Source organism: Diplotaxodon limnothrissa, linkage group LG17 (genome assembly GCF_057381915.1).
Source record: "Diplotaxodon limnothrissa isolate DT_005_m linkage group LG17, D_limnothrissa_male_GT1.1, whole genome shotgun sequence".
Classification (NCBI taxonomy): Eukaryota; Metazoa; Chordata; class Actinopteri; order Cichliformes; family Cichlidae; genus Diplotaxodon; species Diplotaxodon limnothrissa.
The window spans coordinates 14103777-14131577 of NC_140612.1; the positions used below are offsets into that span (position 1 = coordinate 14103777).

At 41.1% G+C, this 27801-nt stretch overlaps 1 protein-coding gene across 2 annotated transcripts in view; it reads right to left on the bottom strand.

The window, feature by feature from the left end:
• Positions 1 to 2585: 2585 nt before the first annotated feature.
• LOC146614721 (tensin-3-like) overlaps positions 2586 to 27801 on the bottom strand; it is a 55532-nt gene continuing 30316 nt past the window's right edge. For both annotated transcript variants that reach the window (XM_085375633.1, XM_085375630.1), the window contains 11 exons: positions 9696 to 9843; positions 8701 to 9134; positions 6895 to 6978; positions 6619 to 6747; positions 6285 to 6380; positions 5975 to 6052; positions 4827 to 4904; positions 4566 to 4734; positions 4402 to 4470; positions 3571 to 3600; positions 2586 to 3200 (listed from right to left, as the gene is read on the bottom strand). In XM_085375633.1, the coding sequence (XP_085231759.1) occupies positions 3059 to 3200; positions 3571 to 3600; positions 4402 to 4470; positions 4566 to 4734; positions 4827 to 4904; positions 5975 to 6052; positions 6285 to 6380; positions 6619 to 6747; positions 6895 to 6978; positions 8701 to 9134; positions 9696 to 9843 (1457 nt within the window). In that variant the 3' untranslated portion in view covers positions 2586 to 3058. The remainder of the gene's footprint in view (positions 3201 to 3570; positions 3601 to 4401; positions 4471 to 4565; positions 4735 to 4826; positions 4905 to 5974; positions 6053 to 6284; positions 6381 to 6618; positions 6748 to 6894; positions 6979 to 8700; positions 9135 to 9695; positions 9844 to 27801) is intronic.

Below are 27801 nucleotides of genomic sequence, written 5' to 3' on the forward strand. Positions count from 1 at the left end.
AATGGCGGCAGGTGACTCAGCAAAGAGGGAATGAGAGCCGGGTTGAGGGTCGCTGCTGTGAGCAGAGTCTATGTCAGGCCTGTCAGAGTGAAAGCAGAGCCTCTATCAAGCCTCCAAATCTCTGAATTGCTGAAAAGGGAACACGAGTCCCCCTTCGACACAGCCTCCTTTTTTACACACTGTGTTAAATTTCTATTCTTTCTCATCCTTTTTACCTTTTGACGGCCTTCTTTGTGTTCAGGCTGTGGGAAAGTTTCCCGTAATGGTGAGGTCATCCACCACCAGCAACTACCCCCACCCCAACACACACACACACCATAACTACCCCAACCCCCCACCCCCACCCTCCATGCTGTCCCTCCAAGCCAGGCAGGACTGCAGGACGGCAGCGTGTCCCACTTCCAGTTCCTCAGCACTCCCCACTGAGCAAGAACTTGAATAGAGCCCGATTCAGAGCTGGTATCTGATGATCTGGCCTCCTAAAGCAAGGCGCGACACACAGACACAGACAGACATCAGTCAATCTATGAGGCCCCCTGAGACCTAACAGGCATGTAAAGCACCCTTTTATGACAAGTGTCCCAAAGATACTCCTCATCCTCTTGAGACACAAGCTTGGACACACACTGGCATCGGCTGGTTTTCAAGAGGGTGGTTCCTCGCGCATTTGTGGACCTGCTCAGTTTGGTCTGCAGTATTCTAATATGAAAACGAGTGCAGTCAGGAAAACGAAACCAAGAAACATCAGAAAATTAAGCAATACTTGAGAGTTCTGGATTCAGTATAAGATATGGCGACTGACTGCTACCATCTGTTGACAATGCTGCAAACTACACAATGGTTTTTAAAATCCTCACCCAAAATTACTGAACATCGTTTTTCACATTATATACACCAAACACACTCTTTCTAGTTAAATAAGTAAATTAAACTAATTCGGGTTACATACATCAATGAAAAATTGCTCTTCCTTTTTTTATAACAACGGTCAAATATATTCATCTATGCGCTCAACTCATCCATAAGGAGGCTTAGTAGAAATATTAATAAATAGTGAATGGCATTTAAATCACCTTATTTAATAGTTTTTTACTGCGCAACTGTTTCTGATCAGTCACTCAATCATTCTCAAAGTGTTAAAAACCAAATTAAAACTTGATTAAACCAAGCAGAGGGAACATTATTATTGCTCCTAAGAATGAGAGGAAGAGGAAGCTCTTGTGGGATTTTATCATATTGTAAAATTCAGAAAAGGAAGGACATGGAATTAATTTTGAAAGGAACTTCAAAATAATAATCACAGTTAACTAGTTTTTGCTAAAAAAGAAAAAAAAAAGAAAAGAAATTTTAGTCAATAACAATATAGTTAAAGAAGAATGGCATTTCCATTCTTTTATACATTTCTGACACTCATCCAGACTCGGGCAGCTGTAGCTCAGAAGGTAGAAAAGGTCATCTGCTAATTTGAAGGTTGGTTCAAATCCTTCCTGCTCCGGTCTGCATGTCAAATATCCTTGGGCACAATACTAACCCCAAGCTGCTCCCTGATGCATCCATCACAGTGTGAATGTTAGATAGAAAAAGCACAGAAACAAGTGCTGGTGTGAATGAGGCAAGTTCTATAAATAAAGCGCTTTGAGTGCTCATGAGTACAAAAGCAGTGTGTAAGAATCAGTCAATTTACCACTCCACCTTCTCCAGTTTCCAGTCCCCATTTAAATCACTTCCACCTACAGTGATTATAATTTTGCAGTATGGCTCTGATCTAAGACTTCTCTCATGAGGAAACCAGCACAGGGATGACAGTGATTAACTCAGATGGAGCTAGAAAGAAGGATCTGAGGGGAAGGTGGGTTGCAAAACGGCTTGCAGATACATAAATGTAGACAGGCTACAGGAGCTTAAATACTGCGACCTAAATGAGTGAGCCAATGTGATGACACTGAGATCAGTTGATCTGAAGTTACTTTCAGCTTGCTTAATCATAAGGGGTCACTACACCGGGTAGCTCTGCATGTCTGATTGGGCAGAGTTTGAATGGGCAGATAAAACTGTCAAGGGACACGTGTCTGCTCTCAGGATCAAACTGTTAAGCTGCGGTGGACTGAAACGGTACACTCGATTTCTGGCTTTACATCAGAGCGACAGAAACAAACAAAAGTTAATCTTTGACATGCTCCAGTAATTGAATGGAAAAAACCATTTTGTAACATGGAAACAGTAACAATACATCAGAGATTCATCGACATTCATCAAAAGATCCAAAGAGAAAATTTAGGGCATAATAACTGCACACAAACCGGATCAATAAAAGACACATGAACAACTGTATATGTAATAGCTCACTGTGTAAAACATTACAAAGTATTTTTCCACAATTTGCAAGAAAACTCCATAAATTCTTAAGTTCACTTCCTTTAATGCTAATGTACAATATGTGTTAATATACAAAAAATATATGACAAATATATTTTGGGAAAATAAAGACAATGACACATCTTTAAAATGGATAAATATCTCAACCAATACATAAACATGACATAAATGATTCATCTTAAGTACAGGGAAACCAAAATATTGCCTGTCATGCTAAAATATTGTTGGTTTCACTGAACATAACAATTAGTTTACAAAAGCTGATGATGAAACCTGTTTTGACTCTTTTTACAAGTAAAACACAGAAAAATCAGAATTGAAATTGTGTTTAGAATATGTGTTTGTGTGTGGACTATCTAATATTCCTTGATTTGAAATAAGTGTGTTACAATGGGCAGTTTTCACTGTCTGCCACAAGCAAGATCAATGTCATAAGTGTGTTTAGAATAAGTTTCAAAATAAAATTTCAAGAAAATAGCCAAAATGTGAACTGACTTTCATACTTTTGGCTCCCTCTGGTGCTAGCATCCTGCAGTGCAAAAGACAAATGTACTCCGCAGGTAGGAATAGGAGCTGAAAGCGCTGGAGTGTAAGGGTTCAAAGTTTTTCATATTTATATGCCTTTTGGGCAGGATTCCTATAAGTCCAAGTTCTTTACTCCACTGCTCAAGTCTCTTTCTCGCTACTTCTTGTGCGACCCGATCATGACCTTCGAGACAAAGTTGACAATGGCGCTCGCAGGCTGCTCAGGGTCGTGCTCAGCAAACAGATGGCACACGTTTTCAGTCTCACTCTGAGATTTTCTGGCAACAAATCCAAAGATCCTGGAAGAAAACGAGAGAGACACACAAGAGAAATTTACACAACAGCAGGGAAACTTTTCACCTCTCAGAACAGAGACTTAACGCCAAACATGGATTAGATGGAAACGAGCTGTGGTCCTCACCAAAGTACAGTAAGACTCCATTTGTTTGACATTTTTAGCAATAGTTCAAAGATTAAACAAAACAACTGGATTTTCAAAAATGAGTACCACTGATATTGATCGATATTAATATTGATATAGAACCAGCTCTACAGTTTAATCAGCTTTAGTACATTTACAAAAGAAATTCATATGATTTTTCTAACCATGATGCACACTCTGATTAACTGACAACATGCACGAGAAGACCCTTTCTAAAGCTGACTTACTTTGCAGTGGAGCCGCTGTCTCGTGTCCACCTGTTTGGGACAGAAGAAATTAAAATCATGACACTTGTGTCAGCTTTTGACACAATATGTTCAGTGAGTTGAGTTTAGATAAGGTAACCCTGATGAATGAAATGAAAGTCTCATTGATGCGAAAAAGGACATTTTAGGTACAAACTGAGGATGTGTTTTTCACCACTTTTCCATGAAACGTCTCCCATTCTTCAGTAATATAACCTGTTCACTTTTTTGTACTCATTTTCCTGTAAACATTGGCCAGAGTCTGTTTCGATTCTTTAAACTCTGTGAATTCTTAAAAATTTGTTTCCTGTTTTGGAAAATACACATTCTTCCCATGCATCCATCCGCAGTAACGTTGGACTATTAGGCTTACTGAATTAAATAACAAATCGTATTTTTCTTCAATCATTTTGAGAGACATTTTCGACTTGGAAGTTATATCCATCTTATATATGCAGTTTATGGAAATGCATATGTGGATATGCACTGATATCCATGCTGCTACCATGGCGGAATTATACTAGTTGTGTTATTCCAAAGCACACTTTCTGTTCATGTTGTCTTTAGTAGCAGTTAGCATCCTATGTTTCTCACACAATGCCTTTAAAGTGGGTCATGAAGGGATGTTAACAGTGACCCAAGAAGCTTTTGTTTCACAGTTTGAAAGCCATGTTTCAGCCATAGTCCTGTAAGTATCAGACGCCTACTTCATGAGTACAGACTGAACCTGGAGAAACCTCTCTTTGTTTTGTTACACAGATGCCTTGAAGTGTGTGCAAAGCTGTATTTTTGTTATCCGTGTCCAGTACTCACTTCCTGCCCTGCGGGTCCAGAGAGCAGAATATGACAGTGTTGACAGCGTAGTGTCTCCTGAAGAACAACCTGCAGAGTCAAACAAAGAGTCTGTGTGAACACATCAGATTTCTTATCGGTGTGTGTTTGTGTATGTTTGGCCTGCAGGTGCAAAAAATGCTCACTTCCGCTGGTTGTCAGTGAGTGTGATTCCCTGCGCTGAGACTTTGAAATGTACGACAGTGGAGGGAGGTGGCGGATCCATGGAGAGCGTGACTGTGGTCGCCTTCTGGACCGCCTGGTGGCCCGTGAGAGATTCCAGCTCTACGGAGCCCAGGTACCACACATTGCACGCTACAACGGCACAAAGAAAGAACAAGTCTGACAAGCTTCTGCTGATAATAAATGAATATTCTGTGTGCACAGATTAATTTAAAATGTCATACCTGCTCCTTGTTTGAGAAGCTCAGCTGCTGAGTTCGTTGCTGTCTGTGTAGAGGAGTCATTCAGCTCCTCTAGTGGATCTGCAAACACAAGATAGTGATGAGCTCTCTTGAAAAAACTCACAAATTACACCAGTGCGTTAACAAAACAAACTGCATTTGTAACCAAGCAGACACGAGGTACGTAACTCCTGCTTCATCTCTAGTACATGGTAGTGTAAAAGTTTGTGAATATTCAGAAGCGTGGGGATAAACCATCTAACTGAAGTATTTTTCTCAGTTTGGGCTTTTTGAATATATCGTAGTCACATGTCGAGACGTTGGAAAGAGCATACAAAGACTGTACATGGCAACATTCTTTAGCCCAATTGTGGCCCATCCAGTTTTCTTTGGGCCACAGTCAGCCTTGACTGATGGAGTTGATTCAGGGTAGGTTTGGTGTAAATGAATCCCTAAAAATACAAGCGTACTGACACGCTGGGAGAATCTGTAACCATAACTGTACAAAAATATACAAAAAGGAAAACAACAATTGGTTGTTGTTTTCCTTTTGGAAAGTCTTGCTGTTTGCAAACGACGTAAAACCTACTCATAAAATTCAGTTCCTAATAACTATGACAAGCGTGTTCCAGATAAAATGATTTGGAAATCCGAGTGACTTTCAAAGACCAGGAACTAATTTGAAAATATTTGTCTTGCATATTTTGGAAAAAGTAAACAAAATGAATATATAAGAAAATATAGATGGAAATAAATGTAAGCAGATTCAGCTCCATCCAAGCAAAGTGTGGAGAGAAATGTAATGGTGTGAGATATGGCCCATGAATTCTTCAGCAAAATGTATCAAAGCATTTTTCTTTGTGCTACACTCCATTTGGAAATGTATTTAGGTATTTACTGCACTGTTTTGTGAAGTCCTTTTTCATATACAGATGTCAAACAAAGAATGAAAACATTTAGGAAAAGCAGTGACTTTTTATGATAGAAAAAACTTGCTCTGAAAACGGTCAGGGAGTTTTGCACAGTACTGTATTTAAAGCATCTTCATTGCAGTGCCCCTTTTGTAATATCCTGTGCTTAACTGACTGAGGTAATCGATTCCCTGCTCCACTTGTGTTCCCATTCTGTGATATAAATTTATATTTCGTTACCTTTGTCAGGCAGAATGAGTTTACAGGGCAGAGCCAGTGGCGTGATGGAGTGTTGACACACCAGCGCTGTGAGACTTCCTGTCAACAAAAATCATCATGCGTATGACTATTGAGATGAGTCAGCTGCACTCCAGTGTTATGACCAGTAGGGGGCAGCATGGTGCTTGTCTGTTATGACCTGGGATGGACTATAAACAGCTATGAGGAAGCATGCTGCTCTCCTAGCTGTCGTTAGACTTTGATCAGGTCAAGGCTGTTATGTTTTACTTGGGTATTTAATCTGGATCATAGCGTGTGAAATGTTTCTCACCAAAGTAAGGCTCATTGGGGCATCCTTTAAGCCGAACACCTTTCTGTGTGCACTCTATCAGGAAGTGTCTCACCAGCTCATTAGACAGATCTCCTCCTGCAAAACATGGCCTCATGGCTTAGTTTATTCATATCTATAAATTACATCAAAGGTTAATATTTAATTAACATGAACTGTAAATTAAAATAGTGATAAAAGTCCAAAATACTAGGAAGCACACTCCCATTTAGCTGACTCACAGTGCTGAGGTTTGCACCTTTAAATATCATTTTTGCAGTGCTCTCTTGGCAGCTCACAGAAAGTTTGTGTATGCAGAACATGGCATTCAACCCACCTTTTTTGCTCTGTATCACTGTTGGAGGAGGTGTAGCCACCTTCATGGCCAAACCGTATGCGCCACGAAATGAATGGCTGTCTCTGACAATGAACGAACCCGGCTCTTTGTCCTTCAGCACCGCGATGGCTGTTCAGTAGGTCAACAGAAGGAGGAAGCAGAGATAAGCTAAAGTTAGACTCAGTCTGCATTGTACATAGAGGAAACCTTTGCACGAGGGTGTATTATCTTCTCACAAGTGGCCATTAACCACTGTGGTCCAAGACCAATATTTACCTTGGTCTCTGGAAATGTCGGGCTTGTACCAGAACTTGGAAGTGTCCTGAACAAACTTCACAGTGTCCTGCTTACTGCCAGAGTCTGCAAGACACAGGTTAAAGCTCTCTGTTAGGTTTCACACCAACTTTGAGCCAAATATGACCAGACTCACAGTTAAAGGGTGAGCACATCGTGTAGCCACACAGACAAAAATATCTTCAGTTAGCCTGATTCGTGATTTTTGGTGCCACCACTTTGCAACTTAGATTAAGATTGCTCTTACTCTTTCTATAACAAAACCTAACTAGTGACCAACGGTAAGTTAACAGCCAACATGTGGTCACGTTTGAATCATGTTCCTAAAGAGCCTTGATCATTTTAACATATTATAATATAGAACATGAAATTAGCTAATTGGATTGAAAAGGCAAAAGACCTGTGAGTGACTCAGCTTTTTCTCCCTGAACTGAGTGACTATGCTGGACAGATAGTAATGGGATATCATTATGAAACAAATTCTGTCTTCCAGATTTGACTCTGAAAACAGCTTTACATTATACATGTATTATACATATATATTTTGGGCTCTTTGTTATTACATTTCAAACACTCTTACACCTTAATTAGCTAGCTGTTCAATTTAGTGATGCCTGTTTTGACATATTTGAGCTTTCGAAAAACACTTCTCATTGTAAATGAGGAGAAGTGCCCATCTTATCTTAAAGACCTCATAGTACCACAACATCACCCCAACAGAGCACAGACTGCTCTCAGACGTCTGGATCACTATTACTGTTGCTCCCTCTATTCCTATGACATTTAAAAGAAGAATGGGAGGCGGAGCCTTCAGCTTTTAGGCCGCTCTGCTGTGGAACCAGCTTCCTTTTTGATAAAACATATAGTCAGAGCTGGATCAGATGACCCTGAATCCTCTCTTAGTTACACTGCAATAGCTGTAGGCTACCAGGGGCTTTTCCTTAATGCAGAAGTGTTTCTTCTTCACTACCTTTCTCACCCACTATGTGTTTACAATCCTCTCTGCATTCATTTATTAGTTATTATTAACCTCTGGTTCTCTTCCAAAGCATCGGTTTTGTTCTGTCTCTCTTCTCTCACCTCCAAGTGGTCATAGCAGATAGCCACTCCTCCTTGAGCCCTGGTTCTGCTGGAGGTTTCTTCCTGTTAAAAGGGAGTTTTTCCTTCCCATCGTCACCAAGTGCTTGCACAAAGCGAGTCATCTTATTGTTGGATTTTCTCTCTATTATTTGTAGGGTCTTTGCCTTACAATATAAAGCACCTTGAAGTGACTGTTGTTATTTGGTGCTTTCCCTGATGTGTGCATTTAGCCTTTTTTCTCCTTTAATTGTTGTCAACTCAGTGAAGCATTTTCTGTTTTACTTTAATGTAAACAAAGATTCTTTTGATATTAGAATCCACCTTCAATCCTGAGGTGGAAGCATAAAATGTCCCACTGGATCAACTTTGTAATATAAATCTCTCCTGTTTTTACCATATCCTGTAACAACCCCAGCTCAATAAACCAAAAGGATAGCTTTGGATGTTTGATTTGACAAGGACAGTTCAAGAAAGCCAATTGGTGTAGTGCACAGTCTGATGTATCTGGTCAAGGAAATGAAAGTCATCTTCAGTTTAGGATGCTTGCTGCATTTGTGTGGTTCTGGTTCAAAAAGTTGTTAATAGTAAGACTGGGTTTGGGGTGGTGAGTTTTACAAAGCTATCTTTATAGTTTGAAATGTTCATGTCAGGATCAGAGAAAATAAATTATCAGTGACACATTCAGAGAATCTATGTGGGACTGTTTACCTGCTCCAGGTGACGAGGCCCCACTGATTCCTCTTAAGGGGTCAGGGGTCATGGAAGATGAGAAAGGGATGCTGAGACTGCTTCCACTACGAGGGCTAGAATATCCACTCAGTGAAGGGGAGCGGGAGCTAAGCTCTCCCCCTTCACCTCCCCTTCTTTTCTCAGGCAACAGTGGAGCAAGGCCCTCCTCTCCAAACAGGTTAAAACTACCAAGGCCCTCCATTGCCTCCAGCAGGCTCTCCTCCAGGCCACCATTCCCCAACAATAATGAGGACAAGTCTGTGCTGTCCCTCCCCCTGTGGGCCCCTGCGGGCCCATGAGGAGAACTGTGGGCATTGGGAGAGTTGAGAGATAGAGGAGGTGATGGCTGGGAAGGATACGGGGAGTTCAGGGAGTTTGAAGTATGGTCGTGCCACACTGGAGGAGGAGTGGAGCTGTGGGAGAGAAGGTTATGATGTGGAATTTAAAGCATACACGTAAAAAAGACAAAAGAAAAACACAAGGTCAGGCAGTGCATCAGTGTGAAGTGTTACAACATACACTATATTGCCAAAAGTATTGGCTTCTGCCTTCACAGGCCTATGATCTGGAGTGACATCCTGTTCTTAAGCCACAGCCTTTAAAATGCTGTCAACCCACCCTTTGCAGATATGCGAATTTAGGCTTCTTATCAACCAATCAATCATGTCTCAAAAGCCACAATCAGTTTGTTTACATTTAGCATGTATCGTTATTGACTATGTGCATCATGTTATATTGGCTATTTTCATTCATCCTAAACTGGTTCCTTGAGCATGAAAATGTGCTTCTGTGGCTGGACCAGATCTGAACTCAAAAGAACACCTTTGTGCTTTTGGGGTGTGGTAGGAATGGAGACTTACAGCATTTGCAGCTGTAAAACTTCAGAAATGATTCTACCCAGCATTCATATGGTCATTCAAAACTGCTCGTTGGAAACATACCCGGTGAGTATGGGTATGGAAGTGTCTGTGTACCTGTCTGCGTGTGGGAGGTGGCTGCCCGATGACACTGAGCACATGGAGCCAAAGATCCTCTGACAGGAAGCAGGAACGTCTGATCTGAATATCTCTCCCTCTGTGGAGCTGCTGCCGTGGTTCATGCTGTCCAGGAAACTCCGGGAATCTGGAAAAAAAAAAGGAATACAAAATGAAGCAACTGCTATTCTACTGTGTTTAGTGTCCAAAAAAAAAACAAAAAAAAACATACGAGGGTTCGACGTAGTTCCAGAAACTAGCCCACAAAATCACTGCTAACTGGTGCTTGTTTAAGCTTTTGTTTGGGACCCTACCTTTGTTTGGATTATAGACTGAGAGTTGAAACACACCTGTTGAGGTTTGACAGAAACTGTTCATATAAGGAATAATTCTTTAAAGTATATTAAAGTATTTATTATTTATTTATTTATTTATTTATTTGTTCTCACCTTTTATGGAGACTTGTTTAGATTGTGTAGATTTCTGTTGTTATATTTTATTCTTGGACTCTAGTAGACTAGCTTTGCATGATTCATGATCCAAAATAATTTTTGTTTGTCCTAAACTGAATCTTGCGCACCTCACGTCACACAGTACCGTATATTAAGATCACACAACCTTTAAGCCAACTTTATTCTGATTGGCTGCCTTTTGCAAACAGAAGGTTTGAACAGCACTTGGTTATTTTGTTGGACACTCAACAAATCCCAGTTAGAAATCTCTGGGAGAATTCTGCATTGATAAAGAGAAAGCTGACTCTCCTTTTCTTCGCCCAAGACAACCAATTAACAGCTGAACTACAAAAATATATGAGCCAATCACGTTGTTGCACAGACACATGCACACAGCTGAGGTTGTAGTTCACAACAGTTTGGCCAAGATACATACTGTATTTGTAAATGTTCCAGTCTATAGTTGTTGTGCTAAAGATGTAGGTAAGGTCAAACTTGTGGTTTTTCTTGGTTGACTATCGATAATGTGAATTAGCAATTGCTCAGTACTGCTGGGATGGACTATCACCTTGGATTGCTAAATGGCCAGACTATCACAGAAAATGAGGAAAACATAACAGGCCCACATGGCTTCTGTTTTTAATTAAGTTGCTACGTAAAAGAGCTAAAAGTAAAGGATACATGGCTGATGTTTCGGTAGTGCTGACTTTACCAAACTGACCATTTTTTAAGCTCTGTTTAAGAAAAAATTCTGTGTAACCATCGGGACTAACATTCAGTTAAAACTCAAATCGCACATACAGAAGAGAGTTAGGGAGAGGTTATCGGAGCCAGTCTGCCAAGAAAGTACATTTCTGTGAATTGACAGTGTGTGTGTGTCTGTGTGTGTGTTCCAGGAGAGATGGGGGTCACTCCAAACATCCACACTGGGCATTCTGATCATGCAGTGTGTCATTCAGCAAACATGAGGGCAGGCTTCCTCAGACTGCAGACAGGACTGTGAACTACGATGAGTCACCGAGAAAATAGTCAGTCACTATAAAGAGCTCCTTGTTTGGCTGGCTGCCCCCCCCCCCCCCCCCCACCTCCCCCTTCCTCTCTTCCGCTCGTTCTCTCCATTCAAGTACTGGTAGATGGAGGCATTTTGACTGAGCTTTGTTTGTGATCATACTGGACAAGCGGCATCATCTCAAGTGGATTATATAATCCTACATGCTGACAGTGAGTTAATGAATTCAAAGAATTTGTTACAAATAAGGCCCAGTGTGTAAAGTACACCGTGTGTGTGTGACAGAATAAACTGTGCAACAGTTTAAAGAGTAAAACTTAAAGTTAACTAGCTTACATGTTCTCTGTCCTTAAATTCCTAAGGTTACCTAAAAGACAATATCAACTCTCTGGGTGACAAGTCCTGTTATTATTAACTAACCGTGTCTGGATTCTGGTGCATATCAACAAAAAAAACAAAAACAAACAAAAAACATAGTGGTATAAAGGAACATTTCTAAATTAAATCCAGGAGTAATATAGCAAATAATGAGCGTATTTTTCATCAGCCACTAGTGAAATGCTATGGCTTCTTGCCATGATGCTATGAATTTCCCACAGCTTAATGTTCACATACATTTTTACAGTGCCAACACTCTGTATGGCATAACAAATGTCCTAAAGTTTAAATGTAAAGTGTCAATATAATGGCAGCTGCTGTGGTAATGGCTCCTTTCAAACATATCAAAAAGTTTATTTTGTATGCTTTAAACTAGAAACTGGTGCCACTTGAACTGGCACTTCTCTGGTCAGTTGGTGACTGAATTTCTAAACGCGTCTGACAAATAACAAAATTTGAATAGAAGCTAGGTACAGCTACCTGTGCTTCGGCTAAAACGGCTTCCTTTTCTTACAGAGTTTTGAAGGGCTTTTGTTTGTGTTGCAGAGTGACTTTTACAGAGTCATATCTGAATGCTTATTCATCACAGCTATTTGTCTGCAGGTCTTAGAGAAAACAAATGGGTTCTTGCATATGCAAAGATGCTATTTTATGTTACAAGGAAAAGTGCATCACAGTCCAGAAAATATACTAATAAAAGTTAAAGATAAAAGTAGTTCATGCAAAAAAAATAATAGATTAGTGTTATAATATCATTACTTATTGCAAAAGCACCCACATCAGATACTTAGAGTCAAAAGGGACCTCTTCAAATTAATTGTTCAGCACAACTAAGAATTTAAATATCTAAATTATTTTTGAAAAATTAAAAGAATGAAGGAAAAACAGTGAACCCTTCTTCCTGAAAACCTAACACCATGAAATAGTTGGTATGTTGCCTGAAAATTAAGAAACAATCTTCTGTGAATCAGTTTTTGTAGAGGAATAAGTGCGACACCAATCACTGAAATGTGGTGCAGTATCAGAAATATGAGATGGATAAATATGTAAAGAAATGTACTTATTGACAAACACCACATTCCCACACAGTATCCGATACACCAAACAGTAACAGTTGACACTCAAATTGAACTCTCGAAGGTTAAAGGTCAAGAGCTCAGTGCACAAAAAGTTACATAAATAAAACCAGGCGCACACAAACACACACGCACATGTACACACATAAGCGATAATGTGCAGTTCAGAAAGCAAAGATAATCCCGGGCTGTGTTGGTGTCGTTGTCTCTTACGGGGAACACACTGAAGGGAGAGCAGCAGCCATTCCCACAGTCACTGTCTATATTCCTCTCTGGGGATGATTCCAGGAATGCAGCCAATTCTCATCTCCCCACCGTTCCCACGGTCGATTATCTTCACCGTGATTTTTCACATCTGTGGCTCATCTCCCCTCATCCCAGCATGTTTGCTTAATTACAGAACAGCCATACGTGTGGCAACACCAGCTGACCCCAACCTGACCTCTGACCTTAGATTCTGCTCTGTGACTGAATCCACAGCCTGCTTTACACCTTTCACTGGCAGCAGCTATGCTATACAGTATCCATAGCTACACACTTTCAGGAAGGTACAAATTAAAGATGAAAAAAACCCAACCTGTGCTACGCATGAAAATAGAAAACTGATTTTTCATGCAATATATTTCTTTACAAGTTTCTTATAAGACTGCATTGCAGGACAGGACATGTATCTTTAAGAGCATATATATATATATATATATATATATATATATATGCTCTTAAGAATAAAATTCTCCACTTACTGATTCTTTGCTTTGTTCATGTTTGAATGATTCTCAGTTCAAAATAAAGCTTGTTCATGTAGTACTGGGCTTTGGTGAATCTCCTCAGTTGTTTTAAAGATACAAAAATATAACACCTTAGACCAACTGTATTATTCTATTAGTCAAATCATAGGATATAACCTTATGTATAATTACATACAAACAGACTGGATACACCGAAACTACAGAACCCAGAGCACAATTTCCAAGCAACAAAGGTGAGTTAATCTGCATTTATCTTTCCGGATAGACTGAAGTGCATGAACACATTTTTATTTGGATTGTGTCTCATTCAACATGGATTCACTTGAAGCATCTACTGAATAAATAAACATAAGCTAAATCACAGGTGCAGAAGGTATAACAAGAGCAAGCTTAGTGCTAACTGTAACAGAGTGTGTAGGCGGGAGGCTGCTTGAGTGCAAAAGATGCAGGAAGATGATATTTATAAATGTACAATACAATGAATCTTGCCAGTCTAAAGAAGCTTGGAAGAAGGTAAAGCAGAAAGAAACACAACTCCAGGAAAGAGGAGCTGAAAGGAATTATGTGTGAAACATCTGTCCACTGAATTTTGATAGACAGCTTTCATCCAAGTCCAGGAAGATCACAGCTATCATCCAAATAAAGGCAGACATAGACATACAATAGAAAAAAATGTATAAATTAATGGACTGAATGTTGCCAATGAAGTCTAGAGTCAAATATACTCCACAACAAACTAAATGGACAGTGTAACCATCCAGGTTTGCCAGATACTATACACTCTGGTGGTTTAAGTAAAATGATGAAAATTTGATGCTCAAAAAAAAAAAGAAAGAAAAAAAAGTGTTGGCATGTAAGACATCAACTTATGTTAATAGTGTGGGTTAAAAGAAGAAGATGATGTTTTGGGAAGGATAGTCATTTCTTCATTTGAAACAGAAAAAGCAACAAAATCTTTGTCAAATCCAAACTGCTGAGCCAACCTCCACTCTCAGCAACCTGTGGTTCACACTGGTTCATGTTTCCGCTCACAGTAAACAAGAGTCATTACTATCAATGGCAGCTAGAAGTCTCAGTTATTTGCTGGAACTAATGATTTAATCAGATTCCTTGTGTCATCCTTACTCATGTTCAGGTGAAAAATGGTCTTTTGCTAATTTGCTAAATACATTAATCAATCAATAATCAAGTATACTTCTGACTAAAATCACCATTCAATAATTATTATTATTATTGTTTTTGATTAAGATGGTAAAATACAGTTATTTACCCTGAACTGCTGAACAGAAAAAATAGTTTTAGTCTTTGAATGTTGTGCTTTATTAAAAAGAAGTCAGGAAACATGTAACTTCTAGCTGCTTAAAGTTTATTTACAGAAAAATATGTTTCTGTTCCTAAAACAGTAGCTCAAGATACCAGAGTTATATTGGTGGGTCCATCACTTTGGTCCAGACCAAAAGAGCTCAAGTTTTCACATGACATTTTGTGTTTCAGTTCCTTCCCTGTTGCACTGTAAATTTGTTCATTTCGTCACTTTCAGCTCTTAGCGTGATATGCTAAACTTGGTTAGTAACCAATTCAGTTGCTGAACAAACTATGCATTGAAACTTTAGGATGATTTTTTTTCCTTTAGCGTTTTCCTGTGCACTGTTTTGCTCTCACTTGAACAAAGCCTCTTCAGTTTACCATTAAACCATGCAAAACATTTTCCAAATGGCACAAGCCCATGTGGGCACAACTGCCAAGCACCTCCACCCCTCCAACTCCAAACGCATGCACACACACACACACACACACACACACACACACACACACACACACACACACACACACACACACACACACACACACACACTTTTCTGATCACAGTGAGTGATGGTTAGGTGGATCAGACTGTGAATGCGTGTACTGTATACCTTCTTGCTTAGAACAAATATGAATTCTATTCAATAAAATAAAACCTGATCTGGAGATTATATTTTCCTCAGACTGCAGAGCCTGCTGAATAAATTAGGTAAGATACAGCGGGCTAATGTTTTATCTGACAAAGAAGAACTTTGTGTGGTGCATTATTAGCAGAGAAGGCTGAGCCTACGCACATACATAAACACAAGGATGCATGCAGCTCTGCTGGAGAAACGGCATGCTGACCACAGGAATGCAGAGTGCAAGTATTCAATACACACACATACACACACACACACACACACACACACAGACTTAGGCTGGCACGTCTGGAGTTTCACAGTATGTTACAGTACAGCTGTTCACTGGGATCACAGACTGCAGCTTCTCAGAGAAACAATGGGGGAGGAAGACACCTGCTGCTACCCATATACCTAGTGAGACTATGTATTATGAAGAAATAATAATGTCACAAATAGTTTAGCTTAAGTAAGGTTCTTGTTCATTCCGGTGAATTTAAAAGTTAAGCCCTGACAGCAGAAACCTTAATTTTAATGAGAACAAGTCAAACCCCGAGTTGAAGCTTAATTTCTATATAAATCTGCCAACGTGAGTTTTTGGATGATTTAAGTACTGGTTTCCTGTTTATAAACAACTCCAATTCCGAGTGTGCAACAGGAAGGCTGAAAATATGCTGAGGTCTTAGAGATGGACTTTTTCTGTGCGTACACAGCATTTCTCATACTTTTTGCCTATTTGATCGATACCTGACAGCATGCAGTCGAATTTTGATGATAAATAGCAAAATACTTACAATCACTTAAAAGACAAAATGAAATCTGCATTTGTTTAGAAATCAACAGCAAATCTATTAAATAAGTTCAAAGTAACATTTGCATATGTAAGTACCAAACCTCTTGTAATTTATCAAAAATATTTACAGACTACATACAATGGATGGTATATATGTGCAAAAACTACAGCAAATTTTTAAAGCATATTGAACAAAGCACATGAATCACCATTTCCATCTGCAAACTGATGATGTTTAGGTTGGGGGAATAAAAACTGCTGGTGCTAATTCTCCAATTGAGGAGTATTCGTCCATTACAGAAGAAGGAACAACAATTACTGTCATGGTCCCCGTGCCTGCCCAGCCGGCCTCACAAGGCTACACTTGTGTTTTTTTTCTCTTTCTCCCCCTATCTCTCTGCCTGGGCGGAGCTCACAGCTGGCTCCCGCCCTTGGCTCTCACAGCTGTTGGCGATCAGCTGATTATCCGTCTTCTATTTGAGGCTGGGTCACAGATCCTCTCATCGCGGGATGATTGCGCTACTGACGTTAGTCTACCTTTCCAGCTCCCGTGGTCTTACACCTTTATGCCTTCGTGATTTGTGAAGTGATGTCTCCCTTTCCCTGTTCCAGCTTATCTTCCCGGACCTGTGACCTCCCCGCGGTACGAACGTGTGTGAGGACGTGAGCGAGCGTGAGAGAGAGAGAGCCTTCCCCTAATCCCCTGGAACCCTGAATTTCCCGTCACTGTATATATTATTGCACGGGTGTGTAAATAAATCGTGTTCTGAGACATCAACCTGCTCTGCGCTTGAGTCCCTGCTTTCAGCTCGTGACAATTACTACATCTCTAACAAGACGTCTGTCCTCTAAAAGAAAGGCAGAAGGCATGATGAAAATATCTTTTCAGCTTGTTTAATATATTTCTGTGAAGAATCTCCACACACATTAGATGTATTTTAAGTCAGTTTTTGCTAAGTTGGCTCTTGTTATGTTTTGCTTTTTATCTAAAAGCCAAATTTCAGTATATAGTTTCATATACTCTCATTGGGAGAAATTGGTTGCTGTGCTAAAAACCTGCTAATGTTTGCTTCTGGTGCTAACAGATTTTAATGGTTGCCTATAATTTTTCATGTTTGTCGCCAAACACTCACTCACTACTAGACGAGCAGTAGTAGCACTTGGGAAATGTAGAAGATTTGCCTTCAAGTTAAAAGTTAGCTAATGGGCTTTGAAGCCAAACAGTGTCAATCTGCTGTTCATTTTGCAGTTTTCACTATAGATCAGTGTTTGTAGACAAGTCAGTTTCTTCTCTTCAAATGACAACCACAGCAATGTGCCAGCAACCAACGTGATCCACATCCAACTCATCTGGCACATGTAAAACATTTGCTTCTGTTTTTCTTTCTTGATTTTCTAAACTGAACAATACAATTATGATTAAGTCTCCTTACTGTATGGGCAATTTAGCCAGGACCTAACCATCAATGAAGATGATAAGCTGCCAAAAGTATCTCCAAAAGCAACTTTAAACAAATTTAGCCCATTTTTCTGCAGTCGGATCAACTGTTTGTCTGAATCTGGGGAGAGAAGGGCATGCAGCTTTCTCTTTGGTATCACCTGGCCCTAAATCAGAATGCAATCAGCTGTCTGGTAAGGCCTTACTTGGAAAAAAAAAACTCAATCAATTTGAGTTTCTGCGGTGTCCTCCTTCCTCCTCCTCATCCTCCCATTCAGCTATTCAGAAACTTAGTGTCCAAGTTGTGGGGAGGGCAAACTAGTAGGAGGTTGTATGTGAAACAGATTCCTTTGCTCTCTGTTAGTGTTCAGACTGACAGTTTTATCAACTCAGTAAATTGGCAAAGGAGAGGGAGTGACGAATAACAACACTGTAACAACAGATTTCTCATAACAACACTGGTGAGAAATCAGCTCAAGAGGACGAAGGCAAGGAAGGCAGCAGGTCCGGATGGAATCTGCTCCAGACTGCTCAGGGACTGTGCAGAGCAGCTCTGTCAGGTGGCCCTGTACATCTTCAACCTGAGCCTGAGCCTGGAGAGGGTTCCTGAACTGTGGAAGACTTCCTGTGTGGTTCCGGTGCCAAAAATCGCACACCCCAGGGAGCCCAACCACTTCAGGCCTGTTGCCTTGACTTCTCATCTGATGAAGACCATGAAAAGGCTCATCCTGCACCACATTCAGCCACTGGTGGGCTCAGAGATGGACCCCCTGCAGTTCGCCTACCATTCTGGAATTGGGGTGGATGACGCTGTCATCTACCTGGTACACCGATCCCTCTCTCACTTAGAGCAGGCGGGGAGCACTGTCATGTGTTTTGACTTCTCCAGTACTTTCAACACCATCCAACGCGCACTACTGAGAGGGAAGCTGGAGGGAGCCGGAGTAGGCAAACAGCTGACTGCATGGGCCATCGACTACCTTACCAACAGACCACAGTATGTGAGGCTCCATGACTGTGTCCGAGGTGGTAATCTGCAGCACGGGGCCACCACAGGGCACGGTTCTCTCACCTTTCCTGTTCAGCCTTTACACTTCAGACTTCTGTTATAATTCGGACGATTGCCATATACAGAAGTTCTCAGATGATACAGCCATCATTGGATGCGTATCAGACGGGAATGATCAGGAATACAGGGGGGTCATCAGTGACTTTGTTGGCTGGTGTGAGACCAACGTACTCCGAATCAACGCCGGCAAGACAAAGGAGATGATCATAGACTTCAGGAGGAAGTCACCCCCTACAACACCGGTGAACATCCAAGGGAAAGACATTGAGATAGTGGACTCTTATAAATACCTGGGTGTTCACCTCAACAATAAACTGGACTGGACTACAAATACAGACGTCCTGTATAAGAAGGGCCAGAGTCGACTCCACCTGCTGAGGAGACTGAGGTCCTTCGGAGTCTGCAGGACTCTGTTAAGGACATTCTATGACACTGTGGTAGCATCTGCCCTTTTCTATGCAGTGGCCTGCTGGGGGAGTGGATGCACGGACAGGGACAGGAGCAGGATTGACAAACTGGTGCAGAGGTCTAGCTCTGTGCTGGGATGTCCCCTGGAGTCTGTGGAGGTGGTTGGTGAGGAGAGGATGTTAGTAAAGCTGACATCCATCATGAACAACCCACATCACCCACTGCATGAGTATGTGAGTGGGCTGAGCAGCTCCTTTAGTCAGAGACTGAAACACCCTCGCTGCAGGAAGGAGCGCTTTCGCAGATCATTCATCCCAACAGCAGTTAGTCTCTATAACTCCTCTATCACGATGTCATAAGTCACTGGACACTGTGAACATCCACGGTCACCACTTCATGCATAATGGACCTTCCATGACCTTCCAAGCTATATAGTTTATGTCTTCCATATTTCCAACTATATCCATAATCACATACTGTGTATGCTACCATTGTATATAGTGTATTATCTTACTTTTTTCATTGATTGTACTTATTTGTATTTTTGTATTTCCTTCATATATCTGTACCTGAGCTGAGGCGACGCAAAAATTTCCCCGCTGTGGGATCAATAAAGTCTTATCTTATCTTATCTTATCTCTTAAATAAAGTCCAGTAATCAAGACTGTGTTTGAAGGGACTAGACCATCGCTCGGGCTTTTATTAGGGCATTGTCATGATGACAATGATTTTATGGACCACAGTCAGATTCAGTGCTATGGTTTCACTCATAATATAATGACATAACTATGCAAATCAATCATCACATGCTCATGTTATTCAGTTTTAGCTCCCTCAAGATGAAGATGAATATCAGTATTCTATGTATCAGTAAAGCATGTAAACAACCCAGATATTTGATCAGTTCAAGTGAAATTCCTCAAACTTGACCCGTCTGGAGAAGTAATCACATGTTGGAGCCTTTCTAACACAGTGGAGACATGCTAACTAAAAAACAACTTGTCAATTTATTTTTTCTGTCTCAAATCACTGTAGGTCAAATAGACATGTTGATAAGTCTAATACAGCCATTCATTCAGTTTAATTCAAATTAAATTCAAATTTAACACAACAAGTAATTAAAATGCTGCACTTTTTTTAATCTGTCTGTGTGGAAATAATAGTTACAGCAAAATAATGAATACAAAATAACTGGATGTAAGTCCTCTTCTGTGAGCATTTCTGCTGCTCCATAAGTCTATATCGTTGTTTAGTTCTTCTGAGAGATAAACCTTACCCTGTTCAAATCTGGCCATAAACTCCACCCTTGTGCAAAGATCATATCATATGGACTGCCTATAGATTCCATACTTCCTGCTTTGTCATATGGTTCCAAAGTGCAGATGTACTAAAAATGATTGCATCATCAGCATTTGCATGCTAGACAATGTATGCTCTGGTTAGTCTCACATAGCCAGAGCTTTAACACGGACCAGTTGTTGATTAATGGTTGGAGGAACAAAATCCTTGTTTCGGTTTTTCCATCTTGGTGCCTGTGTCCTGAACAGGCCCTCTGTCTGCTCTGTTGTCAAAAGTTTCCATCTTGTGGTTTGATTTTCTCAATCTTTGCCCTTGCTTTCCTGCGCCACAGCAAAAGTCAAACATCTGCACAGTGTCTCTGAGCAGCCTTTGTCAATAAATTTGTCCCATAGGGAAATGGAGCTTTTTTTTTTAAACTTCTCTAAATTCTGAACCTGTTATTGACACTGTGCAGCTACTTATGCTAACAACAACTATCTTCAGATTCCTTGATATTTTTGTCTAGTCCTGTTCTGTCTTCCTTCCTTCAGCCCCAACTGGTTGCAGCAAGTGGTCGGTTTGGTGTTAGCTCACAGGACTCATCTAGTTGTTGGGGTTTTCTGTTTTCTCTGTATTGTTGTCCAGTCTTTACCTTACCATATAAAATGCTTTATGTAACTGTTTTTGTGATTTGGCACTATGTAAATACAACTGAACTGAAAATTTAAAAAACAAACAAAAAACTTAGTGATTAGTGATAGTGCTTAATTTTAGTGTGCAGTATGGTAATAAACGAAAAAAAATTCTTGAATTGCTCTACTTTAACCATAGTACTTAATTCTTACTACTTAATAGTGTCAAATTCTCATTGAATACACTTTTTTGGTGATTATTTAGAATTAATTAACTGAAAATAGCTACTTGTTATAGTTATTAGTATTTGAAAAAGCTTCTACACAGTAAAAGGGCTAAAGTCAGAATACTTGAACATTTGAGGGCAGCAAAAACATATTCTGAATGCAACATCGAGGAAACATCATGACACATCCACTTCACCATAACACTCAACCATTTCTGTGGCTGTGGCTTTTATTTCCGCATGTCATGCAAGAGACTTTTGTACGTTGCCAGTGGTAACAAAAAGAAAAGAACCCACCTCCCAAGCAGTGCATAAATGTTGCATGCGACATAGTTTTGGCAATGATGTCTGGATACTGGTGGAGATGGATTTCAAAACCTGAGACTGGTGCAGTCGTTGGAAAAGACACTGTGCCAAAAACTTTGAAACCACTTCTTTCACTTTTATCCTGACTACAGGGCAGTGTTGACATCATGCCAACAATTACCAATGCATCAACCATAACAGCATCATAACAATCGTCATAGAGAGATGACTCTGTTTATTTGTTAGTTTGTAGCTGTTCTTTCTCTGTGGTGTTGAGTTTTCATGTTTCTATCAAGACATTTTGTGCTTTTGGTATTTTACTCTTGTCTGCAGTTTAAAGCAGTTTAACATTTTGTAATGGAATTACACCTGTTCTTTGCCTACGCCTGACATACTATCTCTCTTTACCCATAAATGTTGGACTGTTTTCATTAACCACAGGTGGGTAACAAAATAAAGGGAAACAGTGACCCTTTTGACCCCTATTATTTAGGGATCTGGTCATCATGCTGTTGGGGGCAGTTTCCTGTCTATCCTGAAGGGACAAGTGAACCAAAACTGCACTACAAATCAACCCAGTGTTGTTCTGAGGGATCACCTTTATTCTGTGCCCAAGGTAGTGCTCTCTTTTACGATATACAATGCCTCCTGTTCATATAGGAACAAAGACTCACTGAAAATCCAAATCATGTGAATCATAAAACTGGATCTCAACATAGTTGATTGCCTATGGGAGACTGTGAACCACTGTGTTTGGAAAAACTCTATAGCAGTAAAATGATGGATCACTTCTCTATGGAGATGTGGAAAATCCAAGTCAAGACACACTGAAGCTGTTCTGGAGGCATATGGTACACTCAAGACCTGAACTCTTTCCACCATAAAGAAGTACCCTCAATGATCAGTTTTGACACCTCTGTATATATAAATAAAGATTTTGTTTGATGATAATTAGAATATTTTTTCTAGGATAGCTGCATAGGCAGAGATCCCCCTCACTAACTTCTGATGTAAACTCAGCCATTTTGTTCTACAAGCTGGCCTGAAATATGGCAAAGAAACCACCCATTTCATAAAAGGGTTACTCAAGGAGTGATTTTGATAATGAAGCAGGTGATTTTCTTTTAATGTGCCACTCTTCTCTAGTTATGTCTGTGCCTAACTTTCCTTCTCTGTTGCAAAGCAGGGATTATTAAGTGTGCCTATGCCAAAAGGCACACTTATTACTATTGCTCGGATTTATTATTATTATTATTATTTTCCTTTTTCAGCCTGACACAAGCTTCATATATGTTATATCATTTTGTGCGGCTGGATCAGGAATGGTGTGCTATGACTTTTGGTGTTTATTACTTCTATAGTTTTTTAAATATGAATATTTTAATGCAAGTTTTTGCCCATTCAAATGAATGGGAACGAACGAAAGTGAAACTTTACTTACTTTGTGGTGTGTTTGCTCACTCACTTAATTTGTGGTGTGTTGGCTCACTCTAGTGGTATGTCCCCGTATTTGGATTACCATAATGACAACAATATGAACGGCGCGCACAGCGTCGGTGCTTTCAGGAACCATTGGAATTCTTAAGGTTGCACGAAGCATTGAATAGTTACGGTAACGGCAAGGGTGTATGCTTGGTGGAAAACTGCATATCCCACAATTCAAAGCACGCCTCTACCAGTCAAACAATGGCGGCTGCCACTTGGTTTAATATATTCCTCTTATTTGTGTTTCTAGGTCACAAAGTAAACTTTTAAGATATTTTCAGGTGAGAATGTAGGTGTGTAAACGTCAAATATCTGCTCGTTTTGTCAAAACATCCCATATTGGCAACAGATTTTTCACGATGTTGGCTAGCTAGCGCCGCTTCACTCAAAAGCACCCAGGCTTGGCTTTCAGTGAGGCGTCTCTAACTCCTTTCATCCCCGATAGCTCCGCAAACAGTCTTTGTCTTAGCTGGACTTATTTTTCGTTTATATGGGCCGATGATGCTGGTCGATGAGGAAAAACTGAGTTGTTTGGTGGTGGCTAACGCGGAGCTAGCTAGCCACCGGTATGTGTCTCTTTCCCCTCATATGTGGGGAAAGAAACATGTGAGGCGGCCGCCGATCGACCGGTTTTCAGGTGAGAATGTAGGTGTGTAAACGTCAAATATCTGCTCGTTTTGTCAAAACATCCCATATTAGCAACAGATTTCTCACGATGTTGCTGCTAGCCGGCTAGCTAGTTCGGCCGGCCGGCTAGCTAGTTCGGCCGGCCGGCTAGCTAGTTCGGCCGGCCGGCTAGCTAGTTCGGCCGGCCGGCTAGCTAGTTCGGCCGGCCGGCTAGCTAGTTCGGCCGGCCGGCTAGCTAGTTCGGCCGGCCGGCTAGCTAGTTCGGCCGGCCGGCTAGCCGGCGCCGCTTCGCTCAAAAGCACCCAGGCTTGGCTTTCAGTGAGGCGTCTCTAACTCCTTTCACCCCCGATCGCTCCGCAAACAGTCTTTGTCTTAGCTGGACTTATTTTTCGTTTATATGGGCCGATGATGCTGGTCGATGTGGAAAAAATAACTGAGTTGTTCATATACCGGTGGCTAGCTAGCTCCGCGTTAGCCACCGGTATATGTCTCTTCCCCTCGTATGCGGGGAAAGAAACACCGATCGACCGGTGGTGGCTAACGCGGAGCTCAATCGTGGATAAGGGAAACCCAATGCAGGAGAAGCAGGCGGCTGGTGAACTGAATTTCAGGTAAGACGTTATTAACTGCACTCTATTTGGGTCAGATATAAACCGAGTTTAGGTGTAGTTTATTTTCGTTGTGCTGACAGTTACAATAACTGTACTGCGTGCTAGCTAGCACGACGGAGTTTCTATACAGCTGTGCGCGCTAAGTTACTGATTTTGAACTTTATGACAGCCTCCCCTATTTTCAGGCGAGAATGTAGGGGTGTAAACTTCAAATATCTGCTCGTTTTATCAAGAAGTCCCATATTTTATCAAGAAGTCCCATATCTCTCACGATGTTACTGCTAGCGCCGCATGGCAGCTAGCTGGCTAGGGCGGCTTGGCTGACACCTAGGCCGGGCTGACTGATACCCAGGCCGGCTCACGCTCTCGTTTCACCGCCGCATGGCAGCTAGCCGGCTAGCTGGCTAGCGCGGCTTGGCTGCCACCCAGGTCGGGCTGGCTGACACCCAGGCTGGGCTGGCTGACACCCAGGCCCGCTCACGCTGTCGTGTCACCCCTAGTCTTTCGTGATGACTCTTGGTTGGCTGCTGGACTTATTTTTTATTTATATGGGCTGGTGATTCAGTATGAGTGTCCGGTGAACTGAATGTCAGGTAAGACGTTATGTATATGTAAGGTAGTGACTGGAATAAGTCACAAGGTGTCGCTGTTGAGCTGCATATATGTTGTAAATTTTAGCAATTTTGACCATTTGTCCTCTGCAGGACACCGTAGTTCAGATTTCTCGTTCGCGTGGGCGCCATCTTGGTTCAGTGTTTACTGTGATGTGCAAAGGTAAGCACTGTCAGTGGCGAACTGCATTGGTTTTGTTTAAAAATAAGTGTTCCACTGTGTAAAATAGCGGTTTGTCATTTAAGCCGAGCATATATTTTGTTTATTGAGAGGTTCATGTATTGTCTGATGAGAGTATGAGACAAAGATATACTTTTCTTTCTTACTCTCATATAAAATATTTAGCTTTTATTAAATAGTTATCTGAATCTTACAACCAAAGTTTGTATAATAATACACAAGATTGGCTGTAGACCATTGTTAATCATTCAGAACACTGTGTAAAAATAACAAAAAACAAAAAGTGAATGAAAAGTGCATAAATATTTATTTTACGTGTTTGATGTGTGTGGCAGGGCGTGGTCTGCAGTGCCGCTGCAGGGGAGGTGGACCCACCTCAGCGGCATCTGCAATCACGCCTCTCAGGTGTAAAGTCTGTGCTCTCTCTGCTTTTTTTTTTTTTTTTTTTTTTTTTGTGTATGTGTCGGGCTATGAGATGAAAAGCTACAGCCGGCTGTGTGGGTACAGCAACTATGTGTGAAAAGTGGTCCATAACGTAATGCTTCAAAGTGTGTTCATGCAAACATTGTCGGGTCTGCTTATGAACCTCTGCGCACAGCGTCTACAAATTGGGGCTGTACGAAGTCACCTCATCTTTACACAAAACTGTAAGCTGTCATCTGTGAGGCGCGAGCGGTGTTTGGTTTTACCATAGTTCATGGTGGAGAATGGCTGCTCTGCTGAGTTTTGCTCTCTGTAGCCGTTTGAATGGCAAACTATACTGATTAGCGGCGGCATAGGCACACTTAAAATTTCTTCAGAAATTTTCGCTTTCTAGTTTATTATTATTATTATTATTATTTCCACCGCACTGAAGAAGTCCTGGTGACCAGTTTTGCAAATTTGTATCTCATTTCCTTAAGCTTTTCATATATTTTTGCTTATCAAATGTCCAGAAATAGCGGTAAAATGCATCAAATTCAAAGGATGCACCATTTTGCAATTTCATTTATCCAGTATTATAAAAATATCAAAAAGACCAGCTGTACTTACTCCAAGTTCAAAACCTGACTTCAACACTTAGAAATTAAAACCAAGACAAAGATTGTTCCTGGAGGAAAAATAAAGTTGAAGTTTACTTGTGGCTTATTTTGTTGAGTGTGACATCCCGGGGGAATGCTGGGAGCAATAAGCACCCCAAAAAAAATGAAAATCTTCAAAGACTTTTCAGTTCAACCCAGGTCAGTAGGGCAGAAAAAAAGGGGGAAACGGGACCTCCTTCGGTTAACCACCAATACATCAGCCTCCATGACTGCACAACACAGGCCATAATAGCCTTTAAAGGGATGACATCATGAACACGGCAATGGAACAAACCACCTCACCATCCCACCGAGTGTGAGATGTCAGACGGGCTGCACGCTAAATCGTTTTTTCATGCACAAAAAGAGACAGAATGTGGGGTTTTTAAGGAGGGATGGGGGTGGATGAAAAAGGAAAAATTCCAGGAAGTGTTGGCTAATACCAGAGACCTGGATTAGAGAGAAGAGAGGGGAAGTGTTTCTCTGCATGTGCGCCTCCTTAAAAATTCTGCGAGGGACTGAGGGAGAGGTAACATTTCATAAACAAGAGACAGAATATAAGGAAAACTGAGAAAATAAAAATAAAGAACACAAGGAAACCTGTTAAAAGCTCACCGGTGTATCATGACTGTAGGTGGTTGCAGCCGGTGTGTACCCACACTTGTGAACAAAACTATTCAATCATACACAATCATTCAGGCTTTCTGGCATATGTGTGTGTGTGCACGTACATACCAAGAGATGCAGTCATGACGGTGACACTCTCAGAAGTTGTCCTCCTGTTTGTAGGTTTCCTGTTTACCCCCAAACTTCCAGGATCTCCCCTTCCTGTTCCAAAAACCTCTATCTCTTTCTACTACGCTCTGCCTCACTGTGTGAATGAAAGCCTCCCTGTGACCAAGAATCTCCTCCTCCCTCTCTCTCTCTCTCTCTCTCCCTTTTTTCACTTCTGTATGCAACAAAGCAATGTGAACTCAACTCACTGGAGGTTTCTTGTGTGTGTGTGTGTGTGTGTGTGTGTGTGTGTGTTTTCAGGGGCTGGATAGTTTCGCTGCCATGCCCAATTCCTTTCGTATCCCAGATGGAAAAATGAGCTCCCCTGTTTGTTCCTGGCGTGTTGTGACTCCGCACAACTTCTGGGTTTGTATGAAGGGAGGGACAGAAAAGAGAGGGAGGAAGAAAGAAGAGGTAGGGAATCCCCCCCGCCCTCCCAACCCCCCACTCCCTCCCTCTTACTGACCACTGAGCATTGTTCCTGCTCAGCTACTGTGAGCACTTTCCCCCAATCAGAGTGGATACCAGAGGGGTCAGAGGTCACTTGTGGCCTTTTATGGACCATAGAGAGAGAGGAGGTGGTGGTGGGGTTTGAAGACTTTCTATGAGCTCTCTGTCAGGGCATGTGTGTCCACTCCCACCATCTGCTCACTACAAATGCAAAGGAAAAGGCATGCAGACACACTGACAGCGTCTCCTGCCATGTGTCTAATCTTAGCACCTCGTAAATTACACCATAAAGCTCCTGATGAATTGAATTGTGTTTACTTTTGCTTGAAATGAAGCATGCGCTGCATGCCTGGTTTTGACAGGAAATGAGATGGAATGGATTTTAGTTTTATCTTCATTGTTTGTTTTTTCTTTTTCCTTTTTTATTTGTAAAATGCATGCTAGTTTTACTGCTCAATTTGCTATACACTGCTGTAACATTTACAGAGATGAAGTTGACTTGAATTGCTGACTTCAGTTATTCATCTACACACGCCTTAAACAGCATCAAAAAGAGTTATCGAGTG